Genomic DNA, 15,191 nt, shown 5'->3' with positions numbered 1-15,191 from the left:
ATATCCCCCAGGTTTCGTTTTCATCTCTCAATAAGATACTCTTTATCTTTCAAATATGATCTAGTAAAAGTCTTTTCTAGCATGTTTGTGTAACATCTGCTATAACACTGAGCTAGGAGGACATTTTTAGTTCCTACAAAACGTTTGAAGGTGGAAACTTTATCTGTGCTCTTGGCAACGCTAGGTGGCTACTACCAGACGACCTTTGTTGCCCGGGAAGTGACAGGGTGAGGGGGGGAGAAATGAAAGACAGGATGAGACACCGGGGGAGCAGACTTGCAATCACAGCCAAGGGCTCTCACCTTATTTAGTAACACACAGCTGGGAACAGAAACCTGGATGTCCCTAAAATTAATCCTAAATTGAAATAATAGAAGTTCTGTATGCTGCATGAGATGTGATCAAAAAGTTCTGTGAATTTGGAAATGAAGATGAACAACCATATATGATTAACACTAGCTGATAACCCTGAAGGTGAAATCCCAAAAGTCCAATTTGCACATTCAGAGTGTGTATATAGTAGAGCCCAAACTTGCATGGAACAAATGTTCCAGTAGGTTCTGTATCCTAAATATAAACTCAGGGTTCAGACTTTCCTTGTCTGAAGTGTGGTGTGTGCCACGCAGTGCACTCGAAACGCAGGGGTTCTGTGGCCACACAAAGTCTGTTCGCTCAACATTTGCCAGACTTGCCTTACTGTGACTTCCTCCAGATCTGCTAATTGAAACTCAACTTGAAAGGTTGGTTTTGAGATGCAGTGGAGGACATCCAGTGTACACTGCAGAGATAAACATGCACAAAGACATAATTCCCAAAACCTTTTGATCACCTCTCAAAAAGCTGCAGAAAGTTGTTAACACACAATGACCCCTCTAAAAAAAGGAGTCACTTGCTAAACTCAGTCTAAAACACAAGTCTAATAAAGCTAATGCGCCTCTCCTGCTATGGATGATAAATTAGAGGTATAGGCCTACTTAATTTGTTCTTGGTGTTCATTTTCACATCTTGCGCTGGCAAATTGAGGCAATCCTTCGTTGCTTTTTAGGACGTGAACCTGCATCTAATCACACCCGTCTGTTTTCATAACTGCACATATTCTGTTCTTTAAAAAAAAAATGGGCAGGCTTCATCACTGTAAAGGAGGGATTTTTTGTTCTGGGAAGTTGAGCATTTATCACGATGAAATACTCTAACGCAGTTTTCAATAGGAAAAAATAAAACCAATAAAAAGAAATGTTCTGCCTGACCAGATTTAAACTGCAGAGGCGGCACAGCTGTCACACACAAAGAGTGCTGGTCTATAATGGAGGACACAGTAAATGGGACAAGAAAATCCAAAATGGGGTACATGCTGTCTTTAAATGACATCCAGAAAATGAGCAGTTGTGTTGGAAATGACTTCAAAAGCCCCTAGCAGTTGTAGATGTCTCTAAATATCTTTTTGCAAGGCAATTCAATTTCATACCATCCAAACAGGTCAACATGCAAAGGTATACAGTAACTCCTTTATTTAGCATCTATCACGTCACAAAAATCATAGGGACGAGACTGTGTCATAGGGGGACTGGTCTGGATAAAGGTTCCACCTTAAACGAAAGTTATAGTTTTTATAACATGAACAATCCACTTTTTCCATCTTGATTCTTCCAAGCAAAAGAAAGATAAAAGAACACATCCACATCATCATTGCAAGGCTTAATTTTCTTATTTTTCACTTTTTTTTTTTTTTAAATAAGTTTCTTAAATTGTTTACGTTTTACATGCGCTTAAAAAGCCAATAAAGGACCCAAGGTGGACCTAGGGCGGTCTTCACACATTCACATCACCACATGGGGCACGTTGTCAAGGCAAAAGAAAGGGCAGAGGTCAAAATGTACGGAGGGCGCCTCCATCTTTCCATCGCTCTCTCCCATAGTGGGGATTCACATCCAACAAGTCTTATCTATGTCCATCATTTTCTGTTTATCTTGCCGTGATGCTCACGTCTTGCTCTGCTTTATCAGATCTTTTTTTTTTTAAATTTCTTTTCTTTTTTCCTCTTTTTTTTTTTTGAGGTTTGGAGAAGGCCGCCCCCTGCCGCCACTGAGGACAACTACACTAATACAGACAAGAGCGCCTCAAACAGTTACACACTCAGGAGTTGGGGTTTTTGCCGTATGCAACTAGCTACCATCTCCAATGCTTGTGCAAAACAGAAAAACTGGTAAGTCAGGAGCTGGACGAAAAAGGGGGTGAACGGTGTGCCGAGAGCCAGAGAGACCCGGGATGATGAAAAGAGAAAGGAGGATCGGATCACCTCGCCCACAGAGCCTCTCACCTCGACACACTGAGGTCAGAAAAATCACACATGTTGCTTAAAGTTCAAGTCACAATATTTTTTTTTTTTTGTCTTAGAAGTGGTTGTCTTATACATAGTCCTTTGTTTGTCAGTTCCTCAGTGGCACTTTATAAATACATTTTTGACCATTTTTGAAAATTTCAAGCTCCTTTGGTTTTTGGCTGACCAACTAAGTCCGTGTCATTTGATTTCTTCACACAAAAGTCTTAAACTTGGGACATTCCGGGAAAGAAGTGCTACTCTCACAACAGAGCCTCTTTAGGTAGCACACGCTGTATTGAATCGTTCTTGTTTTTCTTGATCAAGCAGTTTCTTACCCAGTGCATTTCAGTCAGCTCTTCCCTTTACGTCCTCCATTGTTGGCGTAGAAATCTGGGCAGTCAGGATGTTGGGTAGCTGCTGAGTGTGTGTGTGCGTTTTGTGTGCATGTGTGTGCTTTGATAGACCGTCGCAGCGGCGACACAAGGTTGGAAGTGGCAAGAGCCAGGCAAAGACTGCTACTGGTGTTTGGAGTAGCAGTCAAAACACTGTCTTCCAGAGTTGGTTGTGTGCTTTTTCTTTTTTTACAAAGGATCCAACTTGGGCGGGGGCTCCAGGGTTTCATCTAATAGCTTAATTTTGCAGTAGCTATATAAGCCAAATGGAAGCAGAAATCATGAGCACTTTCTTAAATGTATGCTGGGCCAGGTAAAAATGTGTGCATGTCGCAAAGGGCTATAGGCTGGGGATGCTCTGGTTTGTAAAGTTCATCATGGTTCAGTAAAGGAAAAGTTCAGAGAAGCGATAATCCTTCCCTTCCCCCATCAGTCTTTTTCTTAAATACAACTCCAGCTACATTAAAGAACACAAGAACATTCTAGGCTTGCCTGGATTTGCCCCAGATTTCACGGATATGTATGCTTTGCTTGAAGGTACAGTGTAAACTTGGCAAACCATCCTTGCATGAATTTTCTTCAGAGGTGTTCATTTGGCTTGCAGTCATCAGTGTTGATGCTTCCTCTTGATTCTGTATATTTAATATAGAACTACAATAAACTGAACTCTAGAGATGGTTTTATTTTAACTATCCTATTCTGAAAAGTTCTCAACAAAATGGACACCCAACATTGTGGTTTTTAAAGAATTACCTATCGGTGTAAATTCTTGAAGGCAACATAAAAATGTTTTTCCCCTCTTTCCTTCCAACAGGGGGGATCGACACATTGCCAATATGGCCAGCTTTCAAGCAATCACCCCTTGAAGCTTCTCTGTGGTGAAGCTGAGGGATCCCCCACATTGCACTGTGGGAAACGCCAACCTCAGCTCCGGGCCACCCCTCGCATAACTTCAGGTAAACTAGTCTATGCAGCAGAGTGAATGGGAAGAAAAAAACAACAACAACAAAAAACAAAAACAGGAAGCAGAAAAAAAGTTAGAGGAAGAATTCATCTCTGAAAGGCTGAGGGAGGAAGTCACATGATGAAAAAAGATGGGGACAGGTCTTCGCTCAGGCACGGCTCGGTTTCTGACGGGGTCTCTTCCCAGTGCACCCTGGGAAGTGCGGTTCTCAGCTCTCCAGACTCATGAAGGCCACCACCTGCTCCAGCTTAAAGGCCAGCCTCTGTTTCCTGGCTGCATCGTCCTGCTCCAGTGCGCACACAATCTGCCGGCGTGACCGTGAAAAAGACACACAACGCTATTACTAAAAGCACTCAACATAACAGGACTTTAAAAATCCAGCAAATTACTATTTGTGTTACTATAGAAATTGATTGTAGCTATTGATATACTGGCTTGGATTTGGGGAGTGCTTGAGCTTGACTGTCCCACTGTACCCAGCTGGCCTACACTCACTGTTCTTGGCTTCAGGTAGTCCCTTTTACTTCCCACATTTTAATACACTATCTGTTCTTTCATTGACTTTTCATGAGTTTTGGGGGTTAAATGCCTGGGCGTGGTACGATTTGCCTCTTATAAGTACCCCCTTAGTTAGCGACAGCACTGATGTGTTGCCCAAAGGTGTAATAGGTCCCAGCATTACGTACCTCCTCAGTGTATTTCCCCACATAGGAGTAGATCTCGCTGAGAGAGCTCATGGTGTTGAACTCATTCATGTGCATCCGCGACTGCTCTGCCAGGTAGGCATTCATGTCTTGGTCACTGATCGCTGGCATCTTGTTAATGTCTGAGTAGTATCTGTGAAGAGAGGGCAGGAGGAACAATACAAAGCATTAAGGTGTGTTTACAGCAGCAAAAAAAAAAAAAAGATGCTAAAAGGAAAAGTGCTAAATGATTTTGAAAGCAGAATATGCCCAGTTATGTATTTTTACACAGATGTTTACTTCGGAGTTCATTGTTTATGAATGCCTGACTAATGCGTGGAGCATAGAGACGAAAAGCACGTTTCATAGTAAAGTGACCTAAATGGAACCTGTAGATGCAGAGAGGCCTCATGTTTTAAAATGGAACACTGCAGCAGCATACAGTATACTCACACACGCCGCACTGAGCTAAAGGCAATCAGTCACTGTCAGCAGCAGCTGTGTTGCCCATATCAACTGTGTTGATTAAAGCTGCTTATTTACATATTAAATTCCTGGAGCTACAGCCACTTGGGGACAGGCCCGTTGTATGGATGGATAATTCTGGGAGTGCGTGTGATGATATTTGCCAGGAAACAAGCTGTCAGAGCTAACAGAGCAAAGGAGAAGGCAGGTGGGTGTTACTCACAGAGGTCATAGCTGTATTGACACTGCACAGTACTGAAAGCTAGAGCTCTGACCTGGGCCCTGTTAGTGTCATGAACATGAGAATGGACTCAACAAGTTTCTTTGTTGAAATGTGAAATAACCTGTCACAATATGAAATTGTGAAAGCCTCAAACTGAACTGATGTGTGACAATTATGCGGATTAAAGACTGCTGCAGTGTTTGCATTTTTGCTGTTGCAAAATATCTTTTGCAGCGATCACTTTCATTACTAGTGTTGTCGTGTTAGGTGGAAATGTGAGTATATCTCTAATGAGATCAACCCCATTTTGGAATTCTTCTTCACCACCAACTTTTTAAATTTAATTCATTGAAATCTTTAAATACCGGTAATTAGTTGGTCAATTATTTGCAGAAGTGAAATAAAAATACTGCTTTACCAATTTAACATCCAGTTTGTTGCAAGTGCCGATGTCTCTACAGTAACGTTTACTACTGAAGTTTAAAAGCCGTTAAAGGAAAAACCACCACACGTATTCCATACTTTTAAAGGTATAGATTTATATGCAAGCAGTCTTGTATACAAATAATGTAATGACAGGTGTGATGGATTTGTCATTGTCTGGAGACCTTCAACTCCCACATCAAATTCAGAGCAGGTGGCAGGAGCTCACGGGTCTGCTTCACTTCACAACACCTTTTTAATAACATCAACATATTGTAGCAAGTAAAAAGCTTTGGGATATCGTGGCTCTGCCCAGCTGCATAGCATGGAAGTGCTGAATGCAGTTGTTGTCTTATGTAATTTATTAGTGGCTGAAGTGGTGTTTCAAGCAAAGTCTCAGCAGGGTAGTACTGAGCGAGACACACTGATTTCAAGGGATGGAGATATCCACTGGCCTGCTAACCAGCTAAAGCAGCGTCCTCTCTTTCTAACCAAGATAGAGGAGGAGGGAGACAGAGAACAGTAGGATATCTCGTCTGAACCTCTACAGTGATCAGTTTCTTTCTGACCTGTAAATCCCTTGCTGTGGCACTTTGGACAGTAAAGTGAAACGGCATAAGATCCACTTTTGACCATTAGTGTGGCTCTTTAAAAAAGATTAAGACAGTTTCACTTTGCAGTAATCACTGATTTGAAAGAATCATTTGTAAAAGTACAAAATACACTGACGCCATTCTGTGATACCAGGCATTCCCTGTTTATATGCAGTTATTAAAAAACAAAACATGCAACCAGCATTTTCCCCTCACAGTAGCAGCTGCTCTATTCTGTCCACGCATATCTTTTTTATGCATCGCTTATAGGAGACCAGAGAGAGCCACACAATCCCGAGCCTGAATCCCCTCATTTGGTTCCACCCATTCAAGCACTGCACATATATTCTCATCCTGAGGCTTGCTTTGCAACAACGCTACAGCCACATAAATACTCGGAACCACTTCACAGTACCCCATCTTTTATTCAGGACCTCTTTGCCTCCCCTGCTGACAAATAAATTTAATAAAACTTCCATTTTAACAAATTACCGGCTTCTGCTGCCTGCAACTCTCAAAAATGCTTCCCTTGATTTTTTTTTTCTCTCCCCTCTACTCACACACACTGGCTCCTATGTCCTGTAGATCTTATGCCCTGGGCACTCCCATCTATTCCCACTGCATTGTAATTTGGATTGGGTTTCACAGCTCATAGATCACATTGCTACAGTCGCATTGTGTGTGCTGGAATGAAACACGCTTAATGCAGGTTTTCTGATGGTTCTTTCTCTCTTCATCTATCCAGTAATTGGTGTGTATGCACATGCGCTTTTCTTGACAGCTTACCTCTCCACCCAGCTCTTGTAGCTGGGGATGTCCTTGGCATAAAGCAGCTTGTTGGAGGGTGAGTCTTTCCCAAGGCGGTGCTCTGAGGTGGAGCAGGAGTCCATGAAAGTCTGGGCCACCACAGACAGACAGGCGTCTGTGATGCTGCTCTTATGGATGTCAAACACAAACTGGGGGTTTTTAATCACATTCACCCAGAAACGCAGAGGTAGGCTGTCAGAGAGGGAAAAGAGAACAAAAAGTAGTTTAGTATCAAACTCAAACTCATGCAGCTTTTGCACTTTAACTTTTCATTCCCTGATAAATAATTGTTTGTTGCTGTTTTCTTTAAATTCCTTTTAATTTTCCCAATCTTGATATTTCCAATTCTGGACACAACAATATGAAATTCTTTAATATAATTCCTTTCACCTGTAAAAAAAATAAATAAAGGTAGTCTCTTAATAAAATCTAAAACTGAGTCATGCTAACTAATGTAGTCTGTTAGGCTTCCTGTGGGGGGGAAAAAAAAAAAAAAGAGTTTTGCAGTGATTGTTCAGTTCTGTCTCGGTGACAGAATGCTTGAATAGCCATTCAAATGGGCGAACAAAGAGTGTGAAGTAAAACAACAGCCTATGTCCGGTTGAGCTGCTCTGAGATTAAGTCCCTAAATGCCGTTTTCAAATTTGCTACAGCCAGCTAGTCAATAGGCATGAACATATTATTCGCCAGAAGGGACGAGGATTCATTCACTTTGCAAAGCTAGTACACAGGCCCTGCTGTTGCTGATGTGCTCTATTTGATGTGTGTGCTCAATTCAATAAAGCCTTTATCTTTAAAACCAGGTGGTGGCTGGCTCTCATTTTTTTTCCTCGCAGTGTCCAGGGGTCCTCGCTGGGGGCCGCGCAGTGACACAGTTCATATTGCCTTGTTTGTGCAAGTGGGTCCTATTTTGTGCCTGTCAGGAATAATAAAAATACACAAGTCTGTTTATTTGCAGGGCTTGTTTCTGCCAAAATGAATAGATATAGGGCCAGCTTTATCTGTGTATTGCTGTGAAAGGGGCTCAGGTGGTATTAAGAAAAAGCTGAGTGTTACTTGGATCTCTGTATCTTTACTTTTCTCTGGGCTCTGCGCTTTTAGCTGATGTGACAAAAATCAATAGACACTGCTGCAGTCTACGCTACACAGAAGTTTCTGCGTGTAGGAGAAAAAGAGTATAAAATGTAAAAAAAAACCAAAAACAAAACCTGAAACACATTCATTTAAAGTACCGCCAATGTTCCTCAACAATCCACTGAGCATTTATTCTAGTACAACCACCCACAAAGATATTCAGCTGTAATGTAACAAAAGAGGATTTAAACTCAGAATGAGGAAAGACTCAGCATTATGACTTCAAAATTAATCTAAGCAAAAAATCTAGTGGGATTAGGTGCAGGGATCAAAGGAATATTAACACGGCTGCTGTGCTGTCTTGATTGTTGACAAGCTGGCGTTTCAATGGGGCAATGGATTCTAAGATGATGAGATTTTGCACAATTTTGTGTGTGCAAAATTACCACCATAATAAGTATGCCTTATCCATTGAAAATAGGCAAATCTGAGTTTACTCCTGCTGAGTAGCTTTAGGAATCTGAATGATGGTCATGATCGGTCCTTTTGGTTAGGGATTAGGTTAAATATCAGCTGCCAAGATCAAGGGCATCTCATATCCTAAAGATTTTATGCTGGCAGAGTAAGAAAAGGGCCCACTGATTCATCACTTGAAAGTGCAGTCATTTCAAACTGATAAAAGGGTGTGATATAGTTTAAAAAACAAAACTGTATAATTAAGCAAGCAAAATAAGCAACAGTTTAGACAGCATCTTTACCAAAACTGGGCAGATGTAAATAGGAGAATTATTTCTGTTCTAAAGGCAAAATGTGACCAGAACAAATGTGATTCTAACTAGTTGCTTTTCTCTTATTTTTTGAATGCATCCACACTTTAACACTGGTACCTAACAACACCTGCAAACAGCTAAGTCCCCCTTGTGGTCCCTGAAAACCACCTCATGCAGCCCTTTGCATCTGCAATTTTAGGATGGTTCTGCCCATTTTGTGGAATGGGCCTAATGAATTAGCTTACCATTGGCAGGAAAAGAATCACAGATGTTGTGATGTACAACATCTCACTGGTGCCATTATGGCATAGACATGCAGTGAGCTAAATTTGGAATTAACAGCTTTATAAAGGTGACCTGACTGAGTTTGGTTCCAGTCAGGGCCTAAGTAAGCAAAATTGTGCTATTTTATTCCTGTGATTGGCACCTTATACTTAGGTCTGCCACAGTGGTAGTAGTAAGCAATCTGAGTAGGATTCCGTTGCAGTATGATGGCAGAAAAGAGGGGTGTATGTGGCAGTTTTGCACAATAATTAAAATTCTGTCTGTTCCATCCCAAAATGCAGCGCATACAGACGGACACACGCGGACCAAATACAGAGGAGTGAGGATGAGAGCGGACACTAACACACTGCCACTAATCCAAAAGATACCATCTGGAGATGCTCTGGGAGCCAGTGACTCATGTACGCACATACTGACTGTACACACATACAAAACATGTTACAACTCTGTCACACAATACATACAAAACTAACAGTTTAACTAAATTTAACTTTGCACCATGAAAATACAGTTTATTTCAAAAAGAAGTAAAACTGCTGAAAAAGAAGTTTAAACTGTTAAACTGTCCACACCTAGTACATTTGCCTTAATCATCTGTCGTGATTCTGCAAGGTGTGCCACCAACCACGTCATAGGCATAGGCAAAGTTACTATGCATCTCTGTTGACAGTCAAGCACAAGAATATGCTTGAAGAACTAATATCTACATATCTAAAGGCTATTTCAGCCGTTAAGATGTGCAGGACAAATGATAATTAGGTTTTATAGTGTTTACAACATGCCTTTTGCAGTTTGGTTTGATCTGAATATATCTTGGTGGTCATTTACACTCATATTTAGCACTGTGCACTTTGCACACTGCTCAATGCACATTTTAAAATGTAGTGTAGCAGCATCATAGAGGTATAGAAAGGCATAGTATTTTTTTTTTCTTTTTGATAGTCTTGCTTTGATATAAAGGACTTGGACTATAAAAGTTCAGCGATACATTAAGGTCACTTTCAGGTCTTTAGGGTGTATGGAAACGTGGTCAGCATTAATCATGCCAAAGCAACTGTCTGCTTTTATTTTAGAAAAATTATGAAAATTTTCTCACTGAATGGGGGAAAATAGTGGTTCACAATCTGATTTCAGTATAGATTTCGCAAACTTCTAAACATTCGTCTAATAAAAAAAACAAAACGGTTGACTGGTAAGCTATAGCAACAAATACACTGCCATGATATGACAATGGTATAAGGCTGAAGGATCTAACATAAGTTAGGTTATATCAGGGGACACAGAAGGAAGGGAACCCTCAAGGTGGGGGTAGTAGTAGAATATAGGGGCTCCTGCTGCAGTTGAAGTTAATGGCGTGTACAATAACTGTGGAACTGACAGGTTTAATGGGATGGGGGCTCAGCTTGGAAGGGACACTGACATTATTATTTTCTACCATGAGACAAAACGAAGGCTTCTGTTGAAGCCAAGATTGCAGTCTTTTAAGATGAGGTCATGAGGTTATGCATATGCACGCGCGGGGAGGTGCTTAAGGGCACAATCATACGCACGTTCCACACTGAGAAGGTATTTGTGGTGGCATCAGCACAAACTGTGCTCAGTCTCAGTGGCTTTTTCTCAGGCTGTGCTATGATAAATTGTGCTTTATTTATAGCCCTACAGTGAAAGTCTAATGGGGAGAAGCACGTCGACTTCTCAGAACACTTAACACACACTGTGACTGGCCCGGTAACACAGAGAAAAACCCTAAAATTAGGCTCATAAGATAAAGTAAATAATATTTTCCTTCAGCCTCTCCCTACCCATTCCTTTATGTCTATTCGTCCCTCGATACACATAAATTTTTCCTCCAATATCTGTGGTTCTCCTGGGCCTTGGGTTGAGTGATGCATGCTGGGATCTTGGCAGAGGCTATGAGGCTAATGAGATATTAGTGTGCATTTAACTCCCACTGTGTTCACTTCCTTTTCTTCACCTTTTCATTCCTCTGCTCACCCCATTCCAGGGCACTGTCAGTTATTTAACCCCAGCCAACCTTTTAAGGTGGACTCACAGGTCAATATGGCATAAATTAATCAGCAGATATTAATTTAGAGGTGTACTTCTGCACCCGGGAGTGAACATCTGTCACTTTAGAGAATTCCACAGTGACAGGAATTTTTTTTTTTGGCCCAGTTATCCATGATAATAGATGGAGAGTCTTGGCAGCCAATTGGATTAGCCCCTTGTGGTTGGCTTTAATGAAGATTACACACCCCTGTGGTTAATGGATATTAGGAAAGGAAGAGGCGTATTGTGAAACTTGGCTCTGACAGGGCAATACCCAGGCAATGCCAGAGTGCCTGTAGTACTTTTAAAAATCAAAATGCCCATCAATGATCCAAATAACTGTTTAAGGAGTCTTAAACATTCCCATTCTGTGCGCTTGACACCAATTACTTGGTGTGTATGCATATTTCCATATCAGCACCCACAGCATATTAAGATTCAGATACTCACCAGTTGCTCTTCCATGTGTGTCGGACATGCGGGTCATGGATGTTGTGTTTGTCGGCCTGCTCATCCAGGAAGTCAAACATATATTTGATGGCCAGTGGCAGAGCGCTGCCTCGATGGGCTGTGCTAAAGATGGTCTCAAACAGGTCATCCACAAACTTCTGTAGCGTACCCTACAGAGCAAGGAGAGGAGAGTTACAAAGATTCAGTCATTCTCTCATTTTTCAAAACTTCACTAACAGTAGCAGAAATGCCATTAATATGTATATTTGTTTCTGTGTCAGTTTGAGTTATGCAGTGCACGACACTTTCTCTCCCAGCGCCGATGTTTATGTGTCTGACTCATATCTCACAGACCCTGCCCTTAAATCTGCTTGCAGCTTTGATGGGGGAAATTGTTATTTCACAGCTGACTTTTAATAATATCTAGGAACAGGAGGCGCATCTCCTAAGCCTCTTTGTGCTGCCGGATTAGCTCCCACACTGCACCATTGACCCTAATTTGATTTAATGTTGGTGACTTTAAGAAGGAGGAGGAGAAGAGAGACAGAGAGTGAGAGAATCTAATCCTCTTGTAAAGAATGAGCTGATGGGATGCACGGGAAAAAGGCGAGAGCCAGAGATGGAAATGAAACCACACAAGTTTCCTATCAGAAGAAGAGGCCATTGAGTGTGGCAGATGAGGTGTGTACAGGCATTGGCAAATAAAAATCCAATTTGGGTGGAGCGGGTGACCAAATCACAGAGTCAGGAGAGATAGAAGGGGAGAATGGGAGGAGGGAATCCTGTTAGTTCGACAATCATGGCTATAATTCTAATGTGGCCCACATTCCCGGCAGCTTACCATTTTTCTATGCAGACGGTATCACATCTCTATATCAAGCCCACGTGCCTTCCTAGTTGCTAAGGGAAGGCCTATCGGGTACATGTGTGCAGAGACAGTGAAATCTGTGTATGTGCCTACTAGTGCTTAGGCTGTGACATTTTACGTCATCCTCGATCTCAAGGGGTGCACCACTATCAACACTGTCATCATCACAGGGTTCTCTTGGTCCCTGGTGGAGCTGAAACTGCCAACATAACCCCCCCACGACCATCTACCCTGTCATTAGACTGCACTCTAAACACAATGTGTCATCTGGATGTTTTGATGCCATCTGCCTCCGCATTGAAATGCAAGGAAAGCGACGTTGGGGATAGCAATGAAACAGGGAGGCTGAGACAGGCGCGCACACACACACTCTCAAGTGTACAAGTGGAGGGAAAATGCAATCCTTCCCTGCACCAGTCCACACACGTGAACACGTCCTGTACCCACACTCAAGAGTGTCACTGATGGAGCTAATATGAGAGATGTGAGTGGCGTTGCCAAGGAGAGGTATTTATTGGTAAGGTGAAAGCCAAACACAGTCAATTACACTGCCTGTCTGCCCAATCATTTCTCAGCAAGAGAGATGGCCAGCCAAGATAAACTGGTTATTTCTCAAAAACAATCCATCTGGAAAGACGATGCGCTGTCCGTAGTCAGAAGCCACCTTCCTGCACTCAGGAACGAGATAATGGCAGGAAAATGGAGCGACTCACAGAGGCTGAGAGGCGACGTGTGCATGTGTGAAGGTGTGTGGAGAAATATACAGTATGTGTCATGACGATAGCTGCTTTGTTTTTCCTGCCTCATCCCATTCTGGGATCTGTAGTTTGTTTATTAATTTCTTTCATATGCCCTGCACTTCACAGTCACTATTGCGCCTCTCTTTCCCTGTTAACTGATCACCGGACTTGTTGGTTTTCCGGTGTGTAGAATCTCACCACTAAATGTCAGCAGATTGCAGATTTTTAGTCACCCGTTTTCATACACCTCCCAGTTCTACTGCATAATCCTGCGGTGCTACGGTGGCCGCTGTAGGACTAACAACTCTGGTCACTGTTTAACTGTAGTGAGTGTATGCTGTCAGCAAGTGTTTCCCTCTCCTGATGTGTATATCTATTAACTCTGTGTAAGGAGTTGATGAGTCAGCCAGTGTTAGTCAAACTTTCTTCAAAGTGGCGCTAACATTGTTGAACTTGGGCACTTTGGTCTCATACGATGTGGGAATCTACTTAATTGGTTTATCAGAACAATGGTGTTATTTTTAGGACATAAGCATGGCCTTAAAGGTGGCATTACGTTAGCTTTTAATCAGCTGTTCATCTTCAACAAACCAGCGTCTGCTTGTATGTATTCTTAATGAATTCATTCATGAAGTTTGTGAAAATACGTTTTGGAAGATGCAAGTACACACTCGTGAACAAGACCCCGAGATACTTAAAGTCCTCCACTTGGGGCAGGAACTTGTCTCTCGCCCGGAGTGGGCACTCCACCCGTTTCCAGCTGAGGGCCATGGCCTCAGATTTGCAGGTGCTGATTCTCATTCCCACCGCTTCACACTCGGCTGCGAACCGTTCCAGAGCGAGCTGGAGGCCATCACCCGATGAAGCCAACTACATCATCCAGAGAAGGGAGCGGGAGATTGACAGACGGTGCAGTCGCTGCTGTAGCTGCAGTGATGCGGACGCTGTACCGGTGGTGAAAAGAGAGCTGAGTATAAAAGCAAAGCGCTCCATTTACAGGTCGATCTGCATCCCTACCCTCACCTATGGTCACGAGCTGTGGGTAGTGACTGAAAGAATGAGATCGCAGATACAGAAGCGGCGGAAATCAGCTTCCTCTGAAGGCTGGCTGGCCTCTCCCTTAGAGATAGGGTGAGAAGTTTAGGTATCCAGGAGGGGCTCAAGTAGAGCCGCTGCTCCTCCACATCGAAAGGAGCCAGTTGAGGTGGTTCAGGCATCTGACAAGGATGCCTCCTGGGCGCCTCCTGGGCGAGGTGTTACGGGCATGTCCCACCGGGAGGAGGCCCAGATCAGACCCAGGACACCCCGGAGAGATTATATCTCTCAGCTGGCCCAGGAACTCCTTGGTGTTCCCCCAGACAAGCTGGAGGAGGTGGCTGGGGAGAGGGAGGTCTGGGCTTCTCTGCTTAGGCTGCTGCCCCTGCGACACGGCCGCGGATAAGTAGAAGAAGATGGATGGATGGAAGGTAATTACCCACTAATCAATGTATAAGTATGAGCAAAATATTATTTTTTTTAGTATTTAGTATTAAATGACCTCAAAAAACAACTGACTGCAACTTTAAGTGTACTGACTTTAAGTATGTGGTATCACTAGTTCAAGATTCTTTATTCGTCACATGCATAGTTATGCAGGTATAACACACATTGAAATGTAACCTGACACGCTCCTCAACTTGTGCAAAAAAGGGGGGGAGAGAGGAAGAACATTATGTGAATGTGCAGTAGTAGCATTGTATGCTAGTGAATGTACAGAATGTACATTAAGTGTAGTATTCCAAGTCAAGGTAGAGACAAACGAAATATGGTAAATAATCACATACTAACCTTTGTCTTTGTCAATTCAATTGTATTTATATAGGGCGAAATAGTTCCCCCAAGGTGCTTTATATTGCAAGATAAAGACAGTCCAATAACAATGACTGAATAAATCTATTAGACAGTCACGGTGATATATCTACTCAAAAAGGCAGACATCAGTGTTTCAAGTTGTATGGTATTATGTAAATGTGCGAGATTCTACTATAAGACCTTTGGATGGGCCTATGAGTTGCCATGCTAAACTTGGGAATAAGTCTTCCTCCA

At 42.4% G+C, this 15,191-nt stretch overlaps 1 protein-coding gene across 2 annotated transcripts in view; it reads right to left on the bottom strand.

Annotated features, from left to right (window-relative positions):
• Nucleotides 1-3,374: 3,374 nt before the first annotated feature.
• Nucleotides 3,375-15,191, bottom strand: part of plxna4 (plexin A4) — a 238,507-nt gene continuing 226,690 nt past the window's right edge. For both annotated transcript variants that reach the window (XM_080291962.1, XM_026146292.2), the window contains exons 29-32: nucleotides 11,499-11,668; nucleotides 6,850-7,062; nucleotides 4,363-4,513; nucleotides 3,375-3,980 (exon numbers count right to left, since the gene is read on the bottom strand). In XM_080291962.1, coding sequence (XP_080148088.1) covers nucleotides 3,885-3,980; nucleotides 4,363-4,513; nucleotides 6,850-7,062; nucleotides 11,499-11,668 — 630 coding nt within the window. In that variant the 3' untranslated portion in view covers nucleotides 3,375-3,884. The remainder of the gene's footprint in view (nucleotides 3,981-4,362; nucleotides 4,514-6,849; nucleotides 7,063-11,498; nucleotides 11,669-15,191) is intronic.

This window comes from Astatotilapia calliptera, chromosome 17 (assembly GCF_964374335.1).
Source record: "Astatotilapia calliptera chromosome 17, fAstCal68.1, whole genome shotgun sequence".
NCBI lineage: Eukaryota > Metazoa > Chordata > Actinopteri > Cichliformes > Cichlidae > Astatotilapia > Astatotilapia calliptera.
The sequence above is the reverse complement of the archived record's forward strand: the minus strand, read 5'-3'. Positions and strand labels throughout refer to the sequence as shown.